Source organism: Ranitomeya imitator, chromosome 4 (genome assembly GCF_032444005.1).
Source record: "Ranitomeya imitator isolate aRanImi1 chromosome 4, aRanImi1.pri, whole genome shotgun sequence".
In the NCBI taxonomy this organism is placed as follows: domain Eukaryota; kingdom Metazoa; phylum Chordata; class Amphibia; order Anura; family Dendrobatidae; genus Ranitomeya; species Ranitomeya imitator.
In genome coordinates, this window is record NC_091285.1 from 104,055,421 (window position 1) to 104,079,897 (window position 24,477).

General features: G+C 49.1%; 1 protein-coding gene across 2 annotated transcripts in view; it reads left to right on the forward strand.

The window, feature by feature from the left end:
* Window positions 1-4,445: 4,445 nt before the first annotated feature.
* HBEGF (heparin binding EGF like growth factor) overlaps window positions 4,446-24,477 on the forward strand; it is a 161,268-nt gene continuing 141,236 nt past the window's right edge. For both annotated transcript variants that reach the window (XM_069763894.1, XM_069763895.1), the window contains exons 1-2: window positions 4,446-4,737; window positions 4,914-5,060. In XM_069763894.1, the coding sequence (XP_069619995.1) occupies window positions 4,461-4,737; window positions 4,914-5,060 (424 nt within the window). In that variant the 5' untranslated portion in view covers window positions 4,446-4,460. The remainder of the gene's footprint in view (window positions 4,738-4,913; window positions 5,061-24,477) is intronic.

The following is a 24,477-nucleotide window of genomic DNA, read 5'->3' on the forward strand; positions in this document are numbered from 1 at the left end:
GCCGCTCCTGACCGGGAAGCTGGGAGAGAGCTCGGCAGGTGAGTTGCTGTGATTCCACGCTGTCCTGTGTGTTCCCGCTGCGGTAGCCCCTCTGCGCGCGGCTCTCTATCTTCGGCGCTGCCTGCGCCCTGTACCTCCGGGACCGCCGGAGAGCTGGGTCAACTGTTCCGACCCTTGTCCGGACCTTATCCTGGATCTCAGTTAGATATTTAGCGGGGTTTTTGCTTCAGATAGAGCCCGCGGTCCAGGAGCTCAACTAAAAGGCGACCATTACCAGGCTCCGCCTCCCGGAAGTCCTTGTGGCGAGTTTTGTGTGAGCCTAGTTTTTGCATGTGGCGAGTTTTGCGCGTGGTGAGTTTTGAGCGGCGACTTTTGTGTTTCGACTTTTATGTGGCGAGGTTGGTGTATGTGTGGTGAAATGTGTGCTGAGGGTGGTATATGTGTTCAAGCACGTGGTAGTGTGTGGCGCATTTTGTGTGTGTGTTCATATCCCCGTGTGTGGTGAGTATCTCATGTCGGGGCCCCACCTTAGCAACTGTACGGTATATACTCTTTGGCGCCATCGCTCTCATTCTTTAAGTCCCCCTTGTTCACATCTGGCAGCTGTCAATTTGCCTCCAACACTTTTCCTTTCACTTTTCCCCATTATGTAGATAGGGGCAAAATTGTTTGGTGAATTGGAACGTGCGGGGTTAAAATTTCGCCTCACAATATAGCCTATGACGCTCTCGGGGTCCAGACGTGTGACTGTGCAAAATTTTGTGGCTGTAGCTGCGACGGTGCAGATGCCAATCCCGGATATACATACATACAGTGGCGTAGGAAGGGGGGTGCGGGGGGGGCGGTCCGCCCCGGGCGGCACAATGCGGGGGGCGGCCGGCGCTGCAGGAGAAGAAAAAAAAAAAAAAGACGCCCCTTTAAATCTTCGGGCGGCGCCGTCCGCCGCCACGACCAGGGCCAGCTCCCCCCACCACCGGACCCCGCCCCCCGCTCTATACTCACCTCTCCTGGTTCCTGCGGCGCCGGCAGCTGCAGCGTCCTCTGACTCTGCGACGTCTCAGAGCAGAGGGCGCGATGACGTCACTACTGTGCGCGCCTCTCTGTCCTGAGCGTCGCAGAGTCGGAGAGACGCTGACTGCACCGGACCTGCGCTAGGAACGGGAGAGGTGAGGATTTTACTTTTTTTTTTTTTTCTTTATGTCTGACTGTCTGGGGCTGGGGCAATGCTGGACACACTGGGGCAATACTGGAGACCATGGGGCAGATTGCTGGACACACTGGGGCAATACATGAGACCATGGGGCAGATTGCTGGACACACTGGGGCAATACATGAGACCATGGGGCAGATTGCTGGACACACTGGGGCAATACAGGAGACCATGGGGCAGATTGCTGGACACACTGGGGCAATACAGGAGACCATGTGGCAGAATGCTGGACACACTGGGGCAATACAGGAGACCATGGGGCAGATTGCTGGACACACTGGGGCAATACAGGAGACCATGGGGCAGATTGCTGGACACACTGGGGCAATACTGGAGACCATGGGGCAGAATGCTGGACACACTGGGGCAATACAGGAGACCATGTGGCAGAATGCTGGACACACTGGGGCAATACAGGAGACCATGGGGCAGATTGCTGGACACACTGGGGCAATACTGGAGACCATGGGGCAGAATGCTGGACACACTGGGGAAATACTGGAGACCATGGGGCAGAATGCTGGACACACTGGGGCAATACAGGAGACTATGGGGCAGATTGCTGGACACACTGAATACTGGAGACCATGGGGCAGATTTCAGGACACATTGAGGCAATGCTGGAGACCCTGGGCAGACTTCTGGACATACTGGGGCAATACTGGAGACCATGGGGCAGATTGCTGGACACACCGGGGCAATACTGGAGACCATGGGGCAGAATGCTGGACACACTGGGGCAATACAGGAGACCATGGGGCAGATTGCTGGATACAACGGGGCAATACTGGAGACCATGGGGCAGAATGCTGGACACACTGGGGCAATACAGGAGACCATGGGGCAGATTGCTGGACACACTGGGGCAATACTGGAGACCCTGGGGCAGATTTCTGGACACTGAGGCAATGCTGGAGACCCTGGGGCAGACTTCTGGACACACTGGGGCAATGCTGGACACTGGGGCAGATTGCTGGACACACTGGGGGTAATATGCTGGACACACTGGGGCAATGCTGGACACTGGGGGTAATATGCTGGACACACTGGGGCAGACTGCTGGACACACTGGGGAAAGGCTGGACACTGGGGCAGATTGCTGGACACACTGGGGGCAGTGCTGGACATACTGGGGCAGATTGCTGGACACACTGGGGGTAATATGCTGGACACACTGGGGCAGATTGCTGGACAACATGGGGGTAATATGCTGGACACACTGGGGCAGATTGCTGGACAACATGGGGGTAATATGCTGGACACACTGGGGGCAGGACTTGAGGCATGGGCAGAATGTAGATACGGGGCATGATTGGAGACACGGGGCAGGATTGGATCATGGGGCAGGACGGATACGATGGAGGCTGGTGGGGCAGGATGTGGAGATCATATGGGGTAGAATGGATACTCATGAGGGCAGGATGCGAGAACATATGGCTGGAGCCAGGAATGAGAAACGGGGCCAGGGTGGGGAATATTATTACCATAGGGGCTAATTAAGGGATATTATTACTGCAGTGATGTATTTATTTTATTTTTTGAGTATACTGTTTTAAATGGGGGGGGGGCGGTCCTGTTACTGTGCAGAGTGACACTATATCACCTTTTTTTCTTCATGTGATGTAATGTAGAAGTTGTGAAAAATTAAGTAATGTGTTCTGCAAGCGGAGCTCGAGATAACTGTGTTATTTCCTGCAGAAACGAGTCCTGGCTGGAAGGAATGATGGCGGTCTGTGCTGGATGAAAGATGAAGGACTTCACCTAGAGACGTCACTGGTGAGTCAGTGTGTTACCTATACACTGACACTATACACTGTATACTATATAGAGGTCCTGTGTATAATGTCACCAGTGATCTCTGTATTACCTCTACACAGACACTGCATACTAAGTACAGATCTCCTGTGAATACTGGCACTTATGGTGATAGTATTGTGGGTTTTTTTTATTACTGATCAGTATTGTAGTATTCAGTCACTATGTGGTGGTAATATGTGGTCTGGAAATGGTGTTGTGGTATTTGTCCCTTGTATGTAGTATTATTCGGTCACTATGTGGCCTGGTCATGGTGTGGTGGTATTAAGTCACAGGTGTGGCATGTGGGGGTGACACCATTAGGCCCAGTTTAAGTTCTACAAAACAGGAAAACCGTTTTTGGTAACCTTTGTGTGTATTGAGCTGGGGGGGGGGGGGGGGGGGGGCGCCAAACTCGGGAACAGCCCCGGGCGGCAAAAGCTCTAGCTACGCCTCTGCATACATACACACACACAGCTTTATAGAGTAGATAAATACATATGTAAATAAATTGGTTGCTCTGCTTCAAATGGAGTGAAGTGGAAAGGAAAACTAAATTAAGAAAATTAAACTGTAAAAAAAGAAAATCTAAAGTAGGCATAGGTATAGATGACTAGACTAAAGGCCCCTTCACATTAAGCGACGCTGCAGCGATACTGACAACGATCCGGATCGCTGCAGCGTCGCTGTTTGGTCGCTGGAGAGCTGTCACACAGACAGCTCTCCAGCGACCAACGATGCCGGTAACCAGGGTAAATATCGGGTAACTAAGCGCAGGGCCGCGCTTAGTAACCCTTTGTTTACCCTGGTTACCATGCTAAAAGTAAAAAAAAACAAACACTAGATACTTACCTACCGCTGTCTGTCCTCCAGCGCTGCGCTCTGCTTCTCTGCTCTCCTCCTGTACTGGCTGTGAGCCGGAAAGCAGAGCGGTGACGTCACCGCTCTGCTTTCCGGCTCACAGCCAGAGCAGGAGGAGAGCAGAGCACAGCGCTGGAGGACGGACGGCTGTAGGTAAGTATCTAGTGTTTGTTTTTTTTCACTTTTAGCATGGTAACCAGGGTAAACATCGGGTTACTAAGCGCAGCCCTGCGCTTAGTTACCCGATGTTTACCCTGGTTACCAGTGAAGACATCGCTGGATCGGTGTCACACACGCCGATCCAGCGATGTCAGCAGGAGTCCAGCGACGAAATAAAGTTCTGGACTTTATTCAGCGACCAACGATCTCCCAGCAGGGGCCTGATCGTTGGTCGCTGTCACACATAACGATTTCATTAACGATATCGTTGCTACGTCACAAATAGCAACGATATCGTTAACAATATCGTTATGTGTGAAGGTACCTTAAAATATCTACCATAGGCATAGGTTAATTTGGCACCTAGGGTTTTAATATGCACCTGGGCACAGTCCTGGCAGTGGAGTGACCACAAGGGTGGGCGCACCTCATAGTCATGGTGCCATCCCTGCAGTCCCACCACGGACCGGAATGGCAGAGCTGTGGACGTCCTGAGTGTGACTGGGGTCTTAGTCAAGAAGGGAGTGGCCAGCCATATTTAAGGCACCAGCCGCTGTCCGGCATCGTCCCTCCAGTGCCGGGGAGGCGGCGCGCTCGGCGGACATGCAGGCTGGATGGCGAGGGGCGACTCTCCGGACTTAGCGCTGCAGGACTCTTCCTTCCCGGAGCGGCCATGAAGCTCGTGAACTTCGCGCTTGTCCTTGCGCTAGAAGGTAAAGCTGCGCGCCGGGTCCCGGCCGGGGGATGGCCGCCTCCATGTCTCGTCCGTCACTGTTGTCTATTCTGGGCAGCCTGTGCTATAAATGGCGCTCTCGTACCTCATTGTGAAATGCAACTCGTGCTTATTTCTGTCTCCGCCAGTCTGAAGTGAATGCCCGATCTCTTGCAGGCTTCTTGGCGCTCACTTGCTTACACGGAGCAGTCATTGATCACAATGAAGTTCTCCACCGAGCCAGCAATGAACTGCCGGAGCAGGCAGGACTGAGCGGCCGGCCACTGCTGACCGGCGGAAACCCCATGGTGGCGTCCTCCAGAGGTAGGTCCTCCTCCAGAGGTAGGGACTGAGGTATGTCCTCCAGAGGTGGGTCCTCCTCCAGAGGTAGGGACTGAGGTATGTCCTCCAGAGGTAGGTCCTCCTCCAGAGGTAGGGACTGAGGTATGTCCTCCAGAGGTAGGTCCTCCTCCAGAGGTAGGGACTGAGGTATGTCCTCCAGAGGTAGGTCCTCCTCCAGAGGTAGGGACTGAGGTATGTCCTCCAGAGGTGGGTCCTCCTCCAGAGGTAGGGACTGAGGTATGTCCTCCAGAGGTAGGTCCTCCTCCAGAGGTAGGGACTGAGGTATGTCCTCCAGAGGTGGGTCCTCCTCCAGAGGTAGGGACTGAGGTATGTCCTCCAGAGGTGGGTCCTCCTCCAGAGGTAGGGACTGAGGTATGTCCTCCAGAGGTGGGTCCTCCTCCAGAGGTAGGGACTGAGGTATGTCCTCCAGAGGTGGGTCCTCCTCCAGAGGTAGGGACTGAGGTATGTCCTCCAGAGGTGGGTCCTCCTCCAGAGGTAGGGACTGAGGTATGTCCTCCAGAGGTGGGTCCTCCTCCAGAGGTAGGGACTGAGGTATGTCCTCCAGAGGTGGGTCCTCCTCCAGAGGTAGGGACTGAGGTATGTCCTCCAGAGGTGGGTCCTCCTCCAGAGGTAGGGACTGAGGTATGTCCTCCAGAGGTGGGTCCTCCTCCAGAGGTAGGGACTGAGGTATGTCCTCCAGAGGTGGGTCCTCCTCCAGAGGTAGGGAGGTGTGTCCTCCAGAGGTAGGTCCTCCTCCAGAGGTAGGGACTGAGGTATGTCCTCCAGAGGTGGGTCCTCCTCCAGAGGTAGGGACTGAGGTATGTCCTCCAGAGGTAGGGACTGAGGTATGTCCTCCAGAGGTGGGTCCTCCTCCAGAGGTGGGGACTGAGGTATGTCCTCCAGAGGTGGGTCCTCCTCCAGAGGTGGGGACTGGGGTATGTCCTCCAGAGGTGGGTCCTCCTCCAGAGGTGGGGACTGAGGTATGTCCTCCAGAGGTGGGTCCTCCTCCAGAGGTAGGGACTGAGGTATGTCCTCCAGAGGTGGGTCCTCCTCCAGAGGTAGGGACTGAGGTATGTCCTCCAGAGGTGGGTCCTCCTCCAGAGGTAGGGACTGAGGTACGTCCTCCAGAGGTGGGTCCTCCTCCAGAGGTAGGGACTGAGGTACGCCCTCCAGAGGTGGGTCCTCCTCCAGAGGTAGGGACTGAGGTACGCCCTCCAGAGGTGGGTCCTCCTCCAGAGGTAGGGACTGAAGTACGTCCTCCAGAGGTGGGTCCTCCTCCAGAGGTAGGGACTGAGGTATGTCCTCCAGAGGTGGGTCCTCCTCCAGAGGTAGGGACTGAGGTATGTCCTCCAGAGGTGGGTCCTCCTCCAGAGGTAGGGACTGAGGTATGTCCTCCAGAGGTGGGTCCTCCAGAGGTAGGTCCTCCTCCAGAAGTAGGGACTGAGGTATGTCCTCCAGAGGTGGGTCCTCCTCCAGAGGTAGGGACTGAGGTATGTCCTCCAGAGGTGGGTCCTCCTCCAGAGGTAGGGACTGAGGTATGTCCCCCAGAGGTGGGTCCTCCTCCAGAGGTAGGGACTGAGGTATGTCCTCCAGAGGTGGGTCCTCCAGAGGTAGGTCCTCCTCCAGAAGTAGGGACTGAGGTATGTCCTCCAGAGGTGGGTCCTCCTCCAGAGGTAGGGAGGTGTGTCCTCCAGAGGTAGGTCCTCCTCCAGAGGTAGGGACTGAGATATGTCCTCCAGAGGTAGGTCCTCCTCCAGAGGTAGGGACTGAGGTATGTCCTCCAGAGGTGGGTCCTCCTCCAGAGGTAGGAACTGAGGTATGTCCTCCAGTTGTAGGGAGGTATGTCCTCCAGAGGTAGGGAGGTGGGTCGTCCAGAGGTGTCTTCCAGACCTAGGGAGTTACGTCCTTCAGAGGTAGGGAGCTGGATCCTGTATGGGGTGTGTCCTCCAGAGGTAGGGAAGTATATCCTCCAGAGGCAGGTGTGAAGGAGTGCACAGCCTCTGCTAGCTGCACATCAGAGCATTTCACCATTTTTCATGTCCTCCAGAGGCAGGGGGGTGGGTCCTCCAGAGGCAGGGGGATGGGTCCTCCAGAGGCAGGGGGGTGGGTCCTCCAGAGGCAGGGGGGTGGGTCCTCCAGAGGCAGGGAGGTGGGTCCTCCAGAGGCAGGGAGCTAGGTAATTGTTCCTCATTGTGAGCTGCTGCACACTGGGTGGCAATTGCCCCACAACCAAAACTTAGTCAAAATGGATCCAGGGAAATGGCGCTTTCATCGCAAAAAATAAAGCGCAGATAGGAGTGGCAATGTGATTTTTCTCCAAAATAGGGTAGATTTATTTTAAAAATCGGTCGGCACTAGAAGAAGGCTGTCCACAGCGGGAACACGTGTGGTTATAAAACAAGACTTGCACGAAGGGTGATCACATAATGTCTGCATGTATAAAAAGGATTGTTGGAAGCACCTTGCCCCATGGCCCCAAGGAGCTTGCTGAGGCCAATATGATATGGAGTGTGGGCAGAGCAATCGCACTAACCTGCACGCCAGTCAGCAAGCTCCCATTGACTTGTGCATCTTTGGCGCTTGTTGATGCTGACTTACTGAGCTATACGTGTGCAGGGAATACTATGGCTCTAATTCATCAGAACCAGCGCAGAATATTCAGCTGTAGACACAACCCTTATATAAGGCACAGCGATTCTTTACCCCTTGGGTTCAGTCTCCGCAAGATGTCAGGGTACAAGTTCCTGTCTTAGGCCTCTCTCATACCAGATGTCAGGGTACAAGTTCCTGTCTTAGGCCTCTCTCATACCAGATGTCAGAGTACAAGTTCCTGTCTTAGGCCTCTCTCATACCAGATGTCAGGGTACAAGTTCCTGTCTTAGGCCTCTCTCATACCAGATGTCAGGGTACAAGTTCCTGTCTTAGGCCTCTCTCATACCAGATGTCAGGGTACAAGTTCCTGTCTTAGGCCTCTCTCATACCAGATGTCAGGGTACAAGTTCCTGTCTTAGGCCTCTCTCATACCAGATGTCAGGGTACAAGTTCCTGTCTTAGGCCTCTCTCATACCAGATGTCAGGGTACAAGTTCCTTTCTTAGGCCTCTCTCATACCAGATGTCAGGGTACAAGTTCCTTTCTTAGGCCTCTCTCATACCAGATGTCAGGGTACAAGTTCCTGTCTTAGGCCTCTCTCATACCAGATGTCAGGGTACAAGTTCCTGTCTTAGGCCTCTCTCATACCAGATGTCAGGGTACAAGTTCCTTTCTTAGGCCTCTCTCATACCAGATGTCAGGGTACACGTTCCTTTCTTAGGCCTCTCTCATACCAGATGTCAGGGTACAAGTTCCTGTCTTAGGCCTCTCTCATACGAGCGTAAAACACGGCCCGGGTGCTGTGCCTTGTTTTATCTCGATCACCACTCGGCCTGATGTTATACTATGGAGCAGATTTTTATTCTAGTGCCCTTTCGGCACGATGTGAGTGGCTGCGAGACTCGACTCACATGCACCTATACATGTCTACGTATGTGTGTGAAACATCGGATTGAACTCTGATGTCATCCCAGTGTACTCGCCCAGAGAAGATGGAGAAATGAAGTTCTGCTTCTTCTCACCTGTGCTACCATTCTCTCACGCTAGAGAGTCGGGGCCAGTGCACTGACATTTGGATCAAACCCTGACAGATTTTGATCCAAGAGCATTTGCACACTCTGCCCGATTCTGTTCCATGAGAAAATCGACTGCCATGTGACCCCGGCCTTAAAGGAGTTCTCCTGTCACATATTGATGACTTATCGACTGGATAGATTATTAGTATGACATTGGTGGGGGCCCAGCACTCAGCACCCCCACCAATCAGCTGTTGTTTGCTCTGGTGGCTGACGTATGTATAGACTGTAAACAGAGCTGGAAAGTGCGGCTCCGTTCAGTGTGTAATGGTCCCTACTGACTAATGCAGATGGCTCCTATTTGGGTGTTGGACTGCCACCAATCTCATTTTAATGACCTGTCCCTCAGATCTTTGTTGTGATGTGAACAGACAATCCTTTCAAATCACTGTGTTTTGTCCTTTTTTGTTGTGCCTCAGAGAACTCTTCTGGGAGGTTTCAGTCTTTTGCAGGATTTTCCAGGATAATATGGAAGATTTGGAAAATTTAAATTAAAGGGTTGTTTACATCTTCATAAATGAGGGCATAACGGGGCTTTCTGATCGCTAAAGCCCTTCACATGCATTAGCCTGCAAGGGATCAAATAATGTGAAGCCATCTCTCAACTCTACTGCATTCATGCAGGTCACTGGAGGCAATTATGCCTTATTTTGTTATTGTTAACACATGCAAGAATCATGAAAGGCTTTTCCTGGGGCCAGAAAACCCCTCTAGGCTGGTTTCACACGTCAGTGGCTCTGGTACGTGAGGTGACAGTTTTCTCACGTACCGGAGACACTGACTCACGTAGACACATTGAAATCAATGGGTCTCTGCACATATCAGCGTGTTTTCACGGACCGTGTGTCCGTGTGCAAAACACGGAGACATGTCAGTGTTCGTGGGAGCGCACGGATTACACGGACCCATTAAAGTCAATGGGTCCGTGTAAAACACGTACCGCACACGGATGCCGTCCGTGCCGTGCAGAAGACAGATCTACAGTAAGCGCTGTTTCCCCCCCCCCCCCACGTGGTGCTGAAGCCGCCATTCATGTCTTCTCTCCAGCAGTGTTCGCTGGAGAGAAGATATGAAGAATCCTTTTTTTTTTTTTGTGTTTAAAATAAAGATCCTTGTCCCCACCCCCCTCCCACCCCCTGTGCGCCCGCCCGCTGTTAATAAAATACTCACCTGGCTCCCTCGTAGCGACCTCTCCGCGCTGCACCTTCTCCTGTATGAGCGGTCACGTGGTGCCGCCGATTACAGTCATGAATATGCGGCTCCACCTCCCATAGGGCAAAATCCGCATCGTGTGCACATAGCCTTAATGATCATGTCAACCTCTATGACCCGCCCCCCATTGATTTTGAAAATAAGAGTCCATGAGCAGAGGAAAACTGAGGTATTTAGAATGCTAAAGCAGCTCTGCGGCCTCTTTATTCTCTGGATCGGTGGCCATCACATATGTTGGACTAACAGCCATAATCTGGTGATGGCTAGTGATGAGCGAGTGTGCTCGTTACTCGAGATTTCTGAGCATGCTCGGGTGTTCTTCGAGTATCTTGGGTGTGCTCGTAGATTTTGTGTCCCCGCAGCTGCATGATTTGCGGCTGCTAGACAACCTGAATACATGTGGGGTTTCCCTAACAAACAGGCAATCCCTGCATGCGTTCAGGTTGTCTAACAGCTGCAAATCATGCAGCTGCGGCGACACAAACATTCTACGAGCACGCACAAAATATGGGGAGAAAACCCGAGCTTGCTCGGAAAACCCGAGTAATGAGCACACTCGCTCATCACTAGTGATGGCATGTTGTCCAATACCAAGCACAACATCTAAAAAATGTACAGGAGGTAAACCATGAAGGAAGTGGTGGGAAGGGTGCTGGAAGTTGGTCCTAACCCTACGAATTGACTATGAATATCTACACTGTGTGCAGAATTATTAGGCAAGTTGTATTTTACAGGACTATTTTTATTATTGATCAACAACTATGTTCTCAATCCCAAAAGAATCATAAATATCAAAGCTTAATATTTTTGGAAGTTGGAGTTGGGTTTTCCAGTTCACCACCTGACGGCACCATTGGAGGACGTCCTTCTTACCCTCAGTGGGACAGGAAAAACAAGCGTTTAAAAGGACCCTCCCCACTCCACCCACCAGTGTTTTTCCTGTCCCACTGTGGATAGGAACGGCAAGCTTTTCCTCCGACGGTGCTGTGCAGATGGTGGGGATCGGGGGGCCCAGCCTTTCCCTTCCCTGCCGCAAGACATCTGCGGCTGATACCTGCTTTGGGGGGTCCCTCAGCCTCCCCAGTGCAGCGCTGCTCCTGGGGTTGGGTCCGTCTCCTCCGCTCAGGGGGCTCTCGGTCCGGGCGCCTGTCTGCTGTGGGGTGAGTGCGGCGACAGCTTCCAGCAAGCGGCCGGTTCCAGCATGCGGCCACAGCTTTCTCCAGAGACCGCTTCCAAGCGGCCACTTCCGGGTCCAGCAGCCGCGTCACTTCTGGTCGCGGGGAGCATGGGGATGCCGGCAGCAGCGCCGGCCTCGGGTGAGGCGTTACAGCACGGTCAACCGCAGCGGCGGTAAGGAGGGCAGGATCAACCAGGTACATCCTATATAAACGTCTTAAGGGGGTCTTTATGCCACCAGCCATCCTGACAAGGAGCTCTCGGCTATACGGCTAGAACTGTCCTCACTATGGAGGAAACAGCCAGACCTGAGGGGACTGACCAGCTTCAGGGGCACGTGAGTGGGCTATACTAAGCCATACCACAATGCTCACCCCTCCCCCTACTTCCCTATCTACGGAGTATATCTCTATCTATCCTAGGCAGAGCCTCCTATCCCCGCACCTGAAAGGAAAAAATCTGGGAAAAGTAAATGCCCGATATGTGCTTTTAAATTTCTGGAAAATTGGCGGAAGCCACTATGCAAGTCGTGCACATCTAAGATTGTGGGTGATGAACAGACTGCGTTATTAGCCAGTAGGAAAACAATGATTCATCAGGAGGTTCAGGCATCCATCTCAAACCTGAATCTTTCCCAGACAAGTCAGTCAGAACCGCAAATATCATGGAAAAGACCAAGAGAGTCTAGTCCTTCCTCCGAAGAGGGAAATTCTGAAGAATGAGACCAGGAAGGAAGAGACGAATCATTGGGCAGAGGGAAGAGATATCTCTTCTCAGCGACAGATACAGATGAGCTTCTTCATGCAGTTCGTAACACCATGCCGTTACAGGACACGCCAGAGGAGACCTCGATCCAGGATGAAATGTTTGGCGGTTTACATGCTCAAGTCACAAAGGTTTTTCCAGTCAACAATCACATCCGTTCCATGATTCTAGAAGAATGGCAGGAAGCGGAGAAGAGACTAGTAGTACCTAGAAACTTCAGACTCCATTTGCCTTATAATCCAGAGGACATTAAAGTGTGGGATGAAGTTCTCAAGATTGATGTTCCATTGGCAAAGGAGGCGAAGAAGACCTCAATTCCATTTGAGGATTCCTCCGCTTTAAAGGATCCAGTGGATCGCAAAACAGATGGACTGCTCAGGAGAACTTGGGAATCCTCGGCAGCAATAATACGGGCCAATATAGTTGCAACATCAGTAGCCCGGTCATTGCATCTATGGATAGATGATTTGGAGGAACATCTCAAAGCTAAGACTTCCAGAGATGTTCTTCTCAAATCTCTACCATTACTTAAACTCGCAACAGGCTTTATGGTGGACGCTTCAGCAGAATCCGTGCGCTTCGCCGCCAGAAGCGAGTCCTTGTCCAACGCGGCCAGAAGAGATATCTGGCTAAAGACTTGGTCAGGGGATATCCAATCAAAAAATAAACTGTGTGGAATCCCATTCTCGGGGAATAAAGTATTTGGGCCTACTCTAGATGACCTTTTAGAAAAAGCCTCAGATAAAAAGAAAGGGTTCCCTGAGGAGAATAGTAAAAAATTCCAGCCCTTTCGTAGATCCCGACCTGGTCAGAAGACAGACTACAGGGGGAAAGGGAAGACTGGGAGGTGGTCTTATCCCAAGGGTGGAAAGGGTAGAGACTCCATCTTCCCAAGTGCAGGTGCTGGAAAGCCGAATAAATGACATCAAGGTGGGTGGTCGGTTACAAAAATTTCTAGGGGGTTGGCAGAAAATATCCCAAAATCCTTGGATTCTGCAGGTAATTGCTCAGGGGTACAAGCTAGAATTCTCCAACAGTCCCCCAGAAAGATTTGTTGTAACCCGACCCTGTCCACGCTCAGACTCCTCTATGTGGACAAACATCCAGGAATTGATAGAATTAGACGCAATCATCCCAGTACCCATCTCAGAAAGAGGCAAGGGCCATTACTCTCACTTGTTTTCGATTAAAAAAAAAAAACCTTCGGGAGACTCCCGAACGATTATAAATTTAAAACCCTTAAACAGGTGGGTCTGGTACAAAAGATTCAGGATGTAATCTCCGAAGTCCACAACGCCTCTCATAGACAAAGACATGGTGATGTGCACCTTAGATCTAAGCAATGCATACTACCATGTCCCAATACACACTTCCTACCAAACGTTTCTGAGATTCGCCCTAATGAACAAAGGAATAATGTTTCACATCCAGTTCAGATGTCTCCCATTCGGGCTTGCTTCGGCGCCCAGAATATTCACCAAACTAATGTCAGAAGTTGTAGCCTATCTAAAGAACCAGAATGTTGCCATATTGCCATATCTGGACGACTTTCTGATAATGGCGAGATCAGAGAAACTTCTCAAGAGACTGCAACTTCACACTTTCCATTCTACAGGACCTGGGGTGGATTGTGAATTGGAAGAAATCATGCCTGGTCCCAAATTGAATGAAATTTTTGGGACTCCAACGTCAGAACATCTTTTTTACCGGAAGACAGACAGGAGGCCTTGATCAGGCACATACACCAATTCAGAAGGAGTACCCCCTCCATAAGAGAGGCAATGAGGATTCTGGGCTTTATGATGGCATGCATAACCTGTGTAAAATGGAGCCAATTCCACTCGCGAGGATTACAGAGAGAGGTTTTGAAATCTTGGAACAGGAAACAGGGCTCCCTGGACAGGAAGATGATTGTTTCTCCGTCTGTAAAGAAATCCCTAACCTGGTGGAGCACACCGAAGAACCTAAAAGAGGGAGTTCCATGGATCCTCGATCCCTGTGTTACGATTACCACAGACGCCAGTCAATTCGGAGGAGGGGGACATATAGAAAATACATATTACCAGGGAGAATGGACTCCTCAGATTGCTGCAAGGTCGTCAAACTTCAGGGAGCTGTATGCGATCTGGAAGGTGTTATACCAGGCCCAGTCATAGGGGCAGACACGTAGGGATACTGTCCGACAATGTCACAGCAGTGGCATTTCTAAGACACCAAGGAAGTCTGAAACATCCTCCGCTGCAACACCTAGCAGACCAAGTTTTCAGATGGGCGGAGAAATCTGTCAAATCCATCTCGGCAGTTCACCTGGAAGGCGCCAAGAATCAAGTAGCAGAACGCCTGTATATCCCGGAGAATGGGAACTGAACCCAGAAATATTCAGCAGTCTGTGCCAGAAGTGGGGAACTCCTCAGGTGGATCTTTTTGCCACCAGGTCGAATGCAAAGACCAGAGCATTTTTCTCTCAATCCTCTAGATGGAGCCACAGGAGTAGACTCCTTGTCTCAGTATTGGGGAGAAGGTCTCCTGTACGCATTTCTGCCTCTTCCTCTGATACCGAAGACACTCAGGAAGATACGAGACGAGAGAGCAACCGTAATCCTGGTGGTTCCTTTTTGGACAAAAAGGAGCTGGTTCTCTCTACTATCCAGAATGTCAACAGAGAGACTAATCTTACTACCAAACAGGCAGGTCCTTCTACTACAGGGGCCAGTATTCCACAAAGACCCAGACTCTCTACACCTTTCTGCTTGGATCCTGAACGGCAAACCCTAAGATCCAGAGGCCTGTCAGAAGAGGTCATTACTACACTCCAGGCAAGCAGAAAGCTGGTGACTTCAGCGATTTTATAACAAAATCTGGAAGCGGTATTGTTCCTTTATAGGAGAGGTTCCTGTGGATACTTCAAATCCTGACATTCCCAGAATCCTCGACTTCCTGCAACTCGGGTTTGAGAAGGGCCTCCGGCCTAGTACTTTAAAAGTACAGATTGCAGCGCTTATTTTCTTTTTTGATAAGTCACTAGCCTCCCATCCTTGGATAGCAAGATTTTCCAGGGCCACGCAGAGAATGAGACCACTTGTGAGAAAATCAACTCCTCCTTGGGACCTAAACCTGGTCCTTAATGCCCTGTGTAAAACCCCATACTTGTTATCAGAAGATATGGGCATAGCCAATCTCTCCTTTAAAACTGCCTTCCTGATTGCCATCACATCAGCTAAAAGATTGGGGGAGATGCAGGCTCTATCCACTCAGGACCCATATCTTCAGATCTTTGATGACAGGATAGTCTTAAGACTTAACCCAGCCTTCCTCCCCAAGGTAGTGTCCTCAACAAATATAAATCAGGAGATAATCCTTCCCTCATTCTGCCAACACCCTAGAAACACAAAGAAAAGGGTCTACCATAACCTTGACGTTAGGGAGACTGTTCTAAAATACCTGGGGGCGACGGAAGGTTGGAGACGGGACACTAACTTGTTCATACAGTACGGGGGTCCAAATAGAGGTTGTAAGGCAGCAAAATCAACCTTTGCTAGGTGGCTCAAAACCATGATAAACCTAGCATATACAGACCAAAGGAAAGATCCCCCGGATATTCTTAGAGCCCATTCAACTCGAGCTATCTCAACATCATGGGCGGAGAAGGGGGGGAGCTGTTATGATCCGATGACCTTGGAGCTGCATGAGAACTTTCACTGGAGAAAGTGGCCACTATACTGACCGCAATCCTGATCTTAACACCGCAACTAGAAGTAGCCGTGGAGTGTACCTAACACACCTAGACACCTCGTCACAGCCGGAGGACTAAATACCCCTAAAGATGGAAATTGGAATACTATCTTGCCTCAGAGAAAATCCCCAAAGGATAGACAGCCCCCCACAAATATTGGCAGTGAGTCGGAGAGGAAAAAACATACACAGGCAGAAAAACAGGATTTAGCACAGGAGGCCACTCTATAGCTAGATAGGACAGAGTCCTGTGCGGTCAGTATTAAAACCCTTCAAAACATCCACAGCAGAATATACAAAAAACTTCCTACATCTAAGTAAAAGATGTAGGAGCGTAAATCTGCAACTCCAGTGAATCCTACAATCAGAGCAGGAATAAAACTGAAACAAGCACACAGCAGTGTGCCACAGATACAAAAACCAAACACTTATCTTTGCTGAATTTGGCAGCAAGCAGGAGAAGCCAGAAAGTGATCCAACACTTCACAAGGAACATTGACAACTGGCAAGGGCTAAAGGATCCTGCACACCTAAATATCCCAGTCAGAATTGTAATCATCCGATACACCTGGCCAGGACTGCGAGTCAGAGACAACTGCATTCCCACCTACAACCACTGGAGGGAACCCAAGAGCAGAATTCACAACAGGGAGCCTCATCTGAGCAAATTTGTAGGGCGGCGACTTGGACCAGTCTTTCTACCTTTGCTAGACACTATAAATTAGATGTCTCATCAAATCAATTAGCATTTGGTAGAAAAGTATTAAATGCAGTAGTCCCACCCTAGTTTACCATCCTTTGGTATTTCTCCAATGGTGCTGTCAGGTGGTGAACTGGAAAACAGTAATTAGACCTACCGGTAATTGTATTTCCAGGAATCCATCCTGACAGCACCACTAGTTCCCTTCCACTGCAAGTTTATACAATTGACTAATGTGATGTAACATTGGTGTATGACTATTAATAAACTCTCTTTTGCATCCATCCAGATGTGGTACTTAGAAAATCACTGGTGGGTGGAGTGGGGAGGGTCCTTTGGGTCCGGTTAGCTTGTTGTTCCTGTCCCACTGAGGGTAAGAAGGACGTCCTCCAATGGTGCTGTCAGGATGGATTCCTGGAAATACAATTATCGGTAGGTCTAATAACTGTTTTTCTTTTTTTTAGATTTGGCTGTCTTAGGAGGATATCTGTTTGTGCAGGTAACTATTACTGTGCAGAATTATTAGGCAACTTAATAAAAAAACAAATCTATTCCCATCTCACTTGCTTATTTTCACCAGGTAAACCAATATCACTGCGCAAAATTTAGAAATAAACATTTCTGACATGCAAAAAAAAAACCCCCCAAAAATTAGTGACCAATATAGCCGCCTTTCGTTATGATGACACTTAGCAGCCTTCCATCCATAGATTCTGTCAGTTGCTTGATCTGTTTACAAGCAACGTTGCGTGCAGCAGCCACCGCAGCCTCCCAGACACTGTTCCGAGAGGTGTACTGTTTTCCCTCCCTGTAGATTTCACATTTTATGAGGGACCACAGTTTCTCTATGGGGTTCATATCAGGTGAACAAGGGGGCCATGTCATTGTTTTTTTCTTCTTTGAGACCTTTACTGGCCATCCACGCTGTGGAGCAATTGGAGGCATGTGATGGGGCATTGTCCTGCTTGAAAATCATGTTTTTCTTGAACGATACCGACTTCTTCCTGTACCACTGCTTGAAGAAGTTGTCTTCCAGAAACTGGCACTAGGTCTGGGAGTTCAGCTTCACTCCATCCTCAACCCGAAAAGGTCCCACAAGTTCATCTTTGATACCAGCCCATACCAGTACCCCACCTCCACCTTGCTGGCGTCTGAGTCGAAGTGGAGCTCTGTGCCCTTTACTGATCCAGCCTCTGGCCCATCAAGAGTCACTCTCAATTCATCAGTCCATAAAACCTTTGAAAAGTCAGTCTGAAGATATTTCTTGGCCCAGTCTTGACGTCTTATCTTATGTTTCTTGTTCAAAGGTGGTCGTTTTTCAGCCTTCCTTGGCCATGTCCCTGAGTATCGTACACCTTGTGCTTTTTGTTACTCCAGTAACGTTGCAGCTCTGAAATATGGCAAAACTGGTAGCAAATGGCATCTTGGCAGCTTCGCGCTTGATTTTCCTCAATTCATGGGCAGTTATTTTGCACCTTTTTTGCCCAACACACTTCTTGTGACCCTGTTGGCTATTTGCCATGAAACGCTTGATTGTTCGGAGATCACGCTTCAAAAGTTTGGCAATTTCAAGACTGCTGCATCCCTCTGCAAGACATCTCTCAATTTTGGACTTTTCAGAGCCCGTCAAATCTCTCTTCTGACCCATTTTGCCAAAGGAAAGGAAGTTGCCTAATAATTAAGCACACCTTATATAGGGTTTTGATGTTATTAAACACCCCTCCTCATTACAGAGATGCACTTCACCTGATTTACTTAATTGGTAGTTGGCTCTTAAAGGGAACATGTCACCTGAATTTGGCGGGACCGGTTTTCGGTCATATGGGCGAAGTTTTCAGGTGTTTGATTCATCCTTTCCTTTCCCGCTGGCTGCATGCTGGCCGCAATATTGGATTGAAGTTCATTCTCTGTCCTCCGTAATCTAGGGATTTATGGTATCCCTGAAAACTGTCCCTGATGCACAGCTCGGGAGTACTGTGAATAGTAGTTTTCTACTACTAGAAAAAGGAAAATAAAGTGTACCACTTGAATCCTGACCACTTACATGCAGGTGTACCGCATGTGAAGTGCCTGACTGCGAAAAAGAAACAAACAGGCCTGCGGCTATTGGGAAGAGAATACAAGGCCGTACAAAGCACCTTGTAAATGTAGGTCCTTTGTAATGCTGCATTGATGGTGGTTAAACACTAAAAATATGTCTTGGTTTTATCCTCCATCTATGGAGATGACAGCAGTCCTGTATCTGTACGTGGGACAAACGCCAACCACCATGTCCAAGTCAAACGGCATACAGCAGTATAATAAAAATATGGGAGGCATGAACCTTGGTCACCAGATATCGCAACCTGTAGTACCATTAGAAAAAGCACAAGCTGCAAAACTATTTAACTTAGTTTTATACTAAACAACGCAGGGAACTAGAGCTCTTATGTGGACTACCGTGAGGACATAATAAAATGACATTTTAGAGAATGGGTGAGGACACTAGGGACCATGTAGCATACATTGAATACTTGTCACATATAATTAATTCTCCAGTAGCCCTAGTATATTTGTTTTTTCTTTGGTCATACTGTGTATCTATATTGCATCAATAATTACTTGATAATACAGATTAACTCCATATTTACTTCATGACATGGCTTACCGCACATCTATGTTTTTTCTATGTTGGCAAACTAGGGTACATATGATCTAGATGGTTTAGGCTTTTACCAGGGATAGCCTACAAGGAACGGGAATGCCATTGTCACTGCCTGAGGGTGCTATCTATCTAAAATATATAATTTTGATATATACTTACTTTGTAACGTCTTCACATCCTGTTTCGTCCAGATGTGTCCGGATCCCAGAATTTCAACTGGCAGAAGTTCCCCAACCTCCATATTGGGACACCCAAGTGATGGCTGTCGCAATATGGAAACTGCAGGTGGTATCAGCCTCTTGCACGGTACCAGCAGCGGAACACCGTTGCAACACGCGCACACACACACTATACGCCGTACACACCACAAACACAAACTGTATGCACCACACACACTGTATACGCCATACGCAGCCTCTTGCGCGGTACCACCAGCGGAACACCGTCGCACCACACATACACAGACATACACACACACACTCTGTATTCTGTACGCACCACACACACACTCACGCATCCTCTTGCTTGGTACTATCAGTGGAACACCGTCACGAACACGCCGCCGCCAGGATCAGCCAAATGATTCACTGACCGCTGCCATCTTTGTACAGGAGGAGCGCATGCGCAGTTTTAATGTGACCGCCGCTATCTGTCTGCACAAAGATGGCAACGGTCTGATTTACTGCGCCTGCATGAACTCTGCGCAGGCGCAGTGAGTCATTCGACTGATCCCAGCGGCAGATCTATGACATGTCTAAAGGCAGAGGAAGCCGGTCACATTAAAGGGGTTTTCCCACGAACAAAAGTTCATTTTAAAAATTGAGTGTGTCTGACTGTGTAAGGAGCATACCACATCTCCTGGCGGGGGGAAGCAGAAGACAATACTAACATTACAGCAGGGGATCACAGTGGATTCATTTTGTGAGGTAAAATATTTCACTGACTTTTTAAAAAAAAATATTTTGCTTCACAAAATGTATCCTCTGTGATCTCTTGCTCTAATGTCAGTATTGTCTTTTGCTTCCTCCCCTGCCCAGGAGCTGTGGAATGTTTTGTACATGGTCAGACACAGGGGTGAGTGTGTCTGACCATGTACGGACCATACCACATCTCTTGGGCGGGGGAGGAAGCAAAAGACAATACTGATAGTACAGCAGGGGATCGCAGAGGATACATTTTGTGAGGTAAAAACCAGCTATCGCATCAGGATATATATATATATATATATATATATATATATATATATATATATATATATATATATATATATATTCGAGTATATGCCGCCCGCCCCCCCCCCCCCCCCCTCCTAATTTTGCCACAAAAAAACTGGGAAAACTTAATGACTCGAGTATAAGCCTAGGGTGGAAAATGCAGCAGCTACTGGTAATTCGGCTTTTATCATCCCCACCGCTCACGCTAATATGTCATGAACCGGGGTTATTTGGTTGCCCCTGGTTCTTTCTGAAGGGGATTTATCTATATCACAATTCCCAGTTCCGGTTTGGAACTTGCAGCTCTCTGGCGCCCCCCCCCCCCCCCCCCGCCCCTTACCTTAGGTCAGACAGGGTACTGCACCTAGGATAATTAGTCACCAGAAAGGCGGCCTTACTTTGTACTGGCTAATGGGCACACTGCAGTGAGGGCGATATAACTACTCCTACTCAGGCAGGAACGATAATTATCCTTTCCGTCCGTCGCTACCAGGTTTCCCAAACGCACAGGACAAATCCGCTTCCCCCAGCTCCGATTTCTTAATTAATAACGGGTCCGGAGCCAACCCAAATTAGTAGCGCAATTTTCTTCAGAGGACGCTCTTCAATGCGGTCAGCTGTATCGGCTAGATGCCAATACAGTTGAACCAGCGATGACGGGTGGGTGGGTCCCACTGCTGACACCAGACCCCCCACCGCCTGCTCAGGGGCCCCATAGCTTCCGGGCGGCAGAGCAGGGAGAACGATTCTCCCTGCTCGGCGCAGAATGTAACTGTATTGGTGCGATGTGCACGCTGATACAGTTACAGTAGCGTAGCACGGGTGGGTCCCCACAGACCGCGGGGCGACTGCCTCCTCTACCCCTCCAGTAGCTATGCTACTGCATGTAGCTTTTAGGGAGCCCCTGGTGTGCCTGAACAATGGAAAGCTCTCACAAGTGACTCGATTTTTGAAACAAGTTCCCTAAAGTAATGAATCTAGATGTGTGGGAAGCACCTTGAACCCCCAGGTGCTTCTCAGAAGTTTCTAACAGTGAATTGTGCAAATAAAAGAAAAATCAAAATTTTCCCACAAAAAATGTTAATTTAGTCACAATTTTTTTTTATTTTCACAAAGTAACAGGAAAAAATTGAACTCACAAATTTGTTGTGCAACTTCTCTTGAGTACGCAGATACCCCATATGTGGTGAAAATCTACTGTTTGGGTGCACAGTTGGTCTCAGAAAGGAGGGAGTGACGTTTTGCAACGCAGATTTTGATTGAATGGTCTGCTGGTGTCATGTCGCGTTTGGAGAGCCTTTGATGTTCCTAAACAGTGGAAACCCCCCCACAAGTGACCCCGTCTTTGAAACTATACCCCTCAATGAAATTATCTAGATGTGTGGTGAGTACCTTGAACCGACAGGCGCTTCACAGAATTTTACAACGTTTATCTGTGAAAAAGAAACAAATATATTTTTCACCCAAAAATGTTGTTTTAGCCCCATTGTTTTTTTTTCTATTTTCTCAGTAATAGCAGGAGAAAATGGACCCGAAAATTTGTTGTGCAATATCTCTTGAGTACAACGATACCCCCCCCCCCCCCTTCCCCCATATGTGGTTGAAAACTACTCTTCAGGTGCAGTGTACAGCTCCGAAGGGAAGAAGCACCATATTGGAGATTACCGTATATACTTGAGTATAAGCCGACCCCCCCCCCCCCCCAATTTTGCCACAAAAAAACTGGGAAAATTTAATGACTCGAGTATAAGCCTAGGGTGGGAAATGCAGCAGCTACCGGTAAATGTCAAAAGTAAAAATAGATACCAATAAAAGTAAAATTAATTGAGACATCAGTAGGTTAAGTGTTTTTGAATATCCATATTGAATCAGGAGCCCCATATAATGCTCCATAAAGTTTATGATGGCCCCATAAGATGCTCCATATTAAAATATGCCCCATATAATCCTGCATAAAGGTTAATAAAGGCCCCATAAGATGCTCCATAGACACATTTGCCCCATATAATGCTGCACAAATGCTGATTATAGCCCCATGAGATGCTCTATAAAGATATTTGCCCCATATACCGTAATGCTCCACAAACGTTAATTATGGCCCCATACAGACACTTGCCCCATATAGTGCTGCACAAACGTTATGGCCCCATATAGTGCTGCACAAACGTTATGGCCCCATAGATGCTCCATACAGACACTTGCCCCATTTGCTGTTGCTGCGATAAAAATAAATAAATCACATACTCACCTCTCCATCGCTCAGGCCCCCGGCACTTTCAATAATCACCTGCTCCTCGTTCCGGCGCCACTCCATGTTCAGCACTAACGTTCAACAGATGGCGCGCACTAACCATGTCACCGCGCCCTCTGACCTGAGCGTCACTGCTGAAGACAGAGCGGCGCCGGAACGAGGAAAGGTGACTATCGCGCAGCGCTCCCCTCGCCGATATACTCACCTGGTCCTGGCGCTGTGCATGTCCCTGCTTCCCCGACACCGCAGCTTCATCCTGTACTGAGCAGTCACCGTTACCGCTCATTACAGTAATGAGTATGCGGCTCCACCCCTATGGGAGGTGGAGCCGCATATTCATTACTGTAATGAGCAGTACCATGTGACCGCTCAGTACAGGAAGAAGCTGTTGCTGCCAGCGCCGGGGGAGCCAGGGACCTGCAGGGACCGCGCCAGGAGTAGGTAAATATAATTAGACAGCCCCTGCTCCCCCTTCCCTGCCGACCCCTGGGTATGACTCGAGTATAAGCCGAGAGGGGGCTTTTAGCCAAAAAAGTGGGCTGAAAATCTCGGCTTATAGTCGAGTATATACGGTAGATTTTGCTGGACTGGTTTGAGTGTGCCTTGTCACATTGGCAGAGCCCCTGAGGTGCCAGAACAGCAGAACCCCCCACATAAGAGACTCAATTTTACAAGCTACACTTCTCAATTAATGCATCCAAGAGTGCAGTGATCATATTGACAACACAGGTGAGTACAGAATTTTATACCATTGGGCTGTGAAGAAAAAAATATTTAAATTTTTACCACTAAAATTTAACATTTTCACACTGGGAAATGGATAAAAATGGCACCAAAATGTGTCCCACAATTCCTGGTGAATGTTGAAATACCCCATATATGGCTGTACAGTACTGCTTAGGCTAGGGTCACATTGCGTTAGGGCAGTCCGTTTAGCGCATAGCGCTACAGACTGCGCTAACGCAATGTCCCAAAAGGGATCGCGTTTGCCGATCCCGCTAGCGCAGATCCCCGATCTGCGCTAGCGAGGATGGACCGCGCTTGCGTCCGTCACTCAAATGACAGCACATCGCTAGCGCACGCCCAATAAGGGCGTGCGCTAGCGATGCGTTCGCCATTACAGGCAATGGCAGCGTTAACGGACTACACCGCGTTATGTCGCGGTGTAACGTAGTCCGTTAAACGGGGTCACATAACGCAATGTGACCCTAGCCTTAGCCACACAGCGAGACTCTGAAGGGACAGAGCGCTATTTGACTCAGAGTTTCTTAGATTAGTTTGCAGAAGGCCCCGAAATGCTAGAAAGGCAGAATTCCCCTTCAAGTGACCCCATTGTGGAAATTATACCCCTTTGAGAATTTATCTACAGGTGTGACAATGTTGACTCCATGGGTGATTTCCAGAAAAAAGCAGTAGTGAATGTTGCTGAGTAAAAATTGCAAACTGCATGTGAGGGTTTCATACAGACACGATAATACAAAGGGTTAATTTGCACAAATGAGACAGTTAAGCAGCACTCAATAAACACTCAATAAATAAACAATAAGATGGGCCTGACAGATCAGGAGCTATATCACACAGCTAAATTGTTAAATGCATTCATAGTGCTAAAACATGTACCTGTCCAAAGGGCACCAAACTGTAAAATACAATGCAAAAAACAAATGCACACTAAGGCGGGCACGTCAAAACGCCGCATCCGCATACAACGCATGTCCCTGCGTACCCAGTGTTAAAGATGGGTACGCAGGACGCATGTGGAAATAGCTGGAGCTTAAGGGAGGAACTACAGCCATACGCAGACCAGCCACACGCAAGTGTGAACTTGGCCTCAACGGCACAGTGGCCACTAGTCAAATAGCTGATAGATAAAAAGTACATGCTCCTTTAAAATGAGGCAGACACATCAGGTAAAGGATAGCAGCAGATAAGGTGTCTCAAGTGCATAGGCAGAAGAAGGTAATGCGCGTTGCTTCTTTCTGGGGTGCTAGTGAATGGGTGGGTGAGCATGTGGTTCATTTTATACTTGTGTTAATTA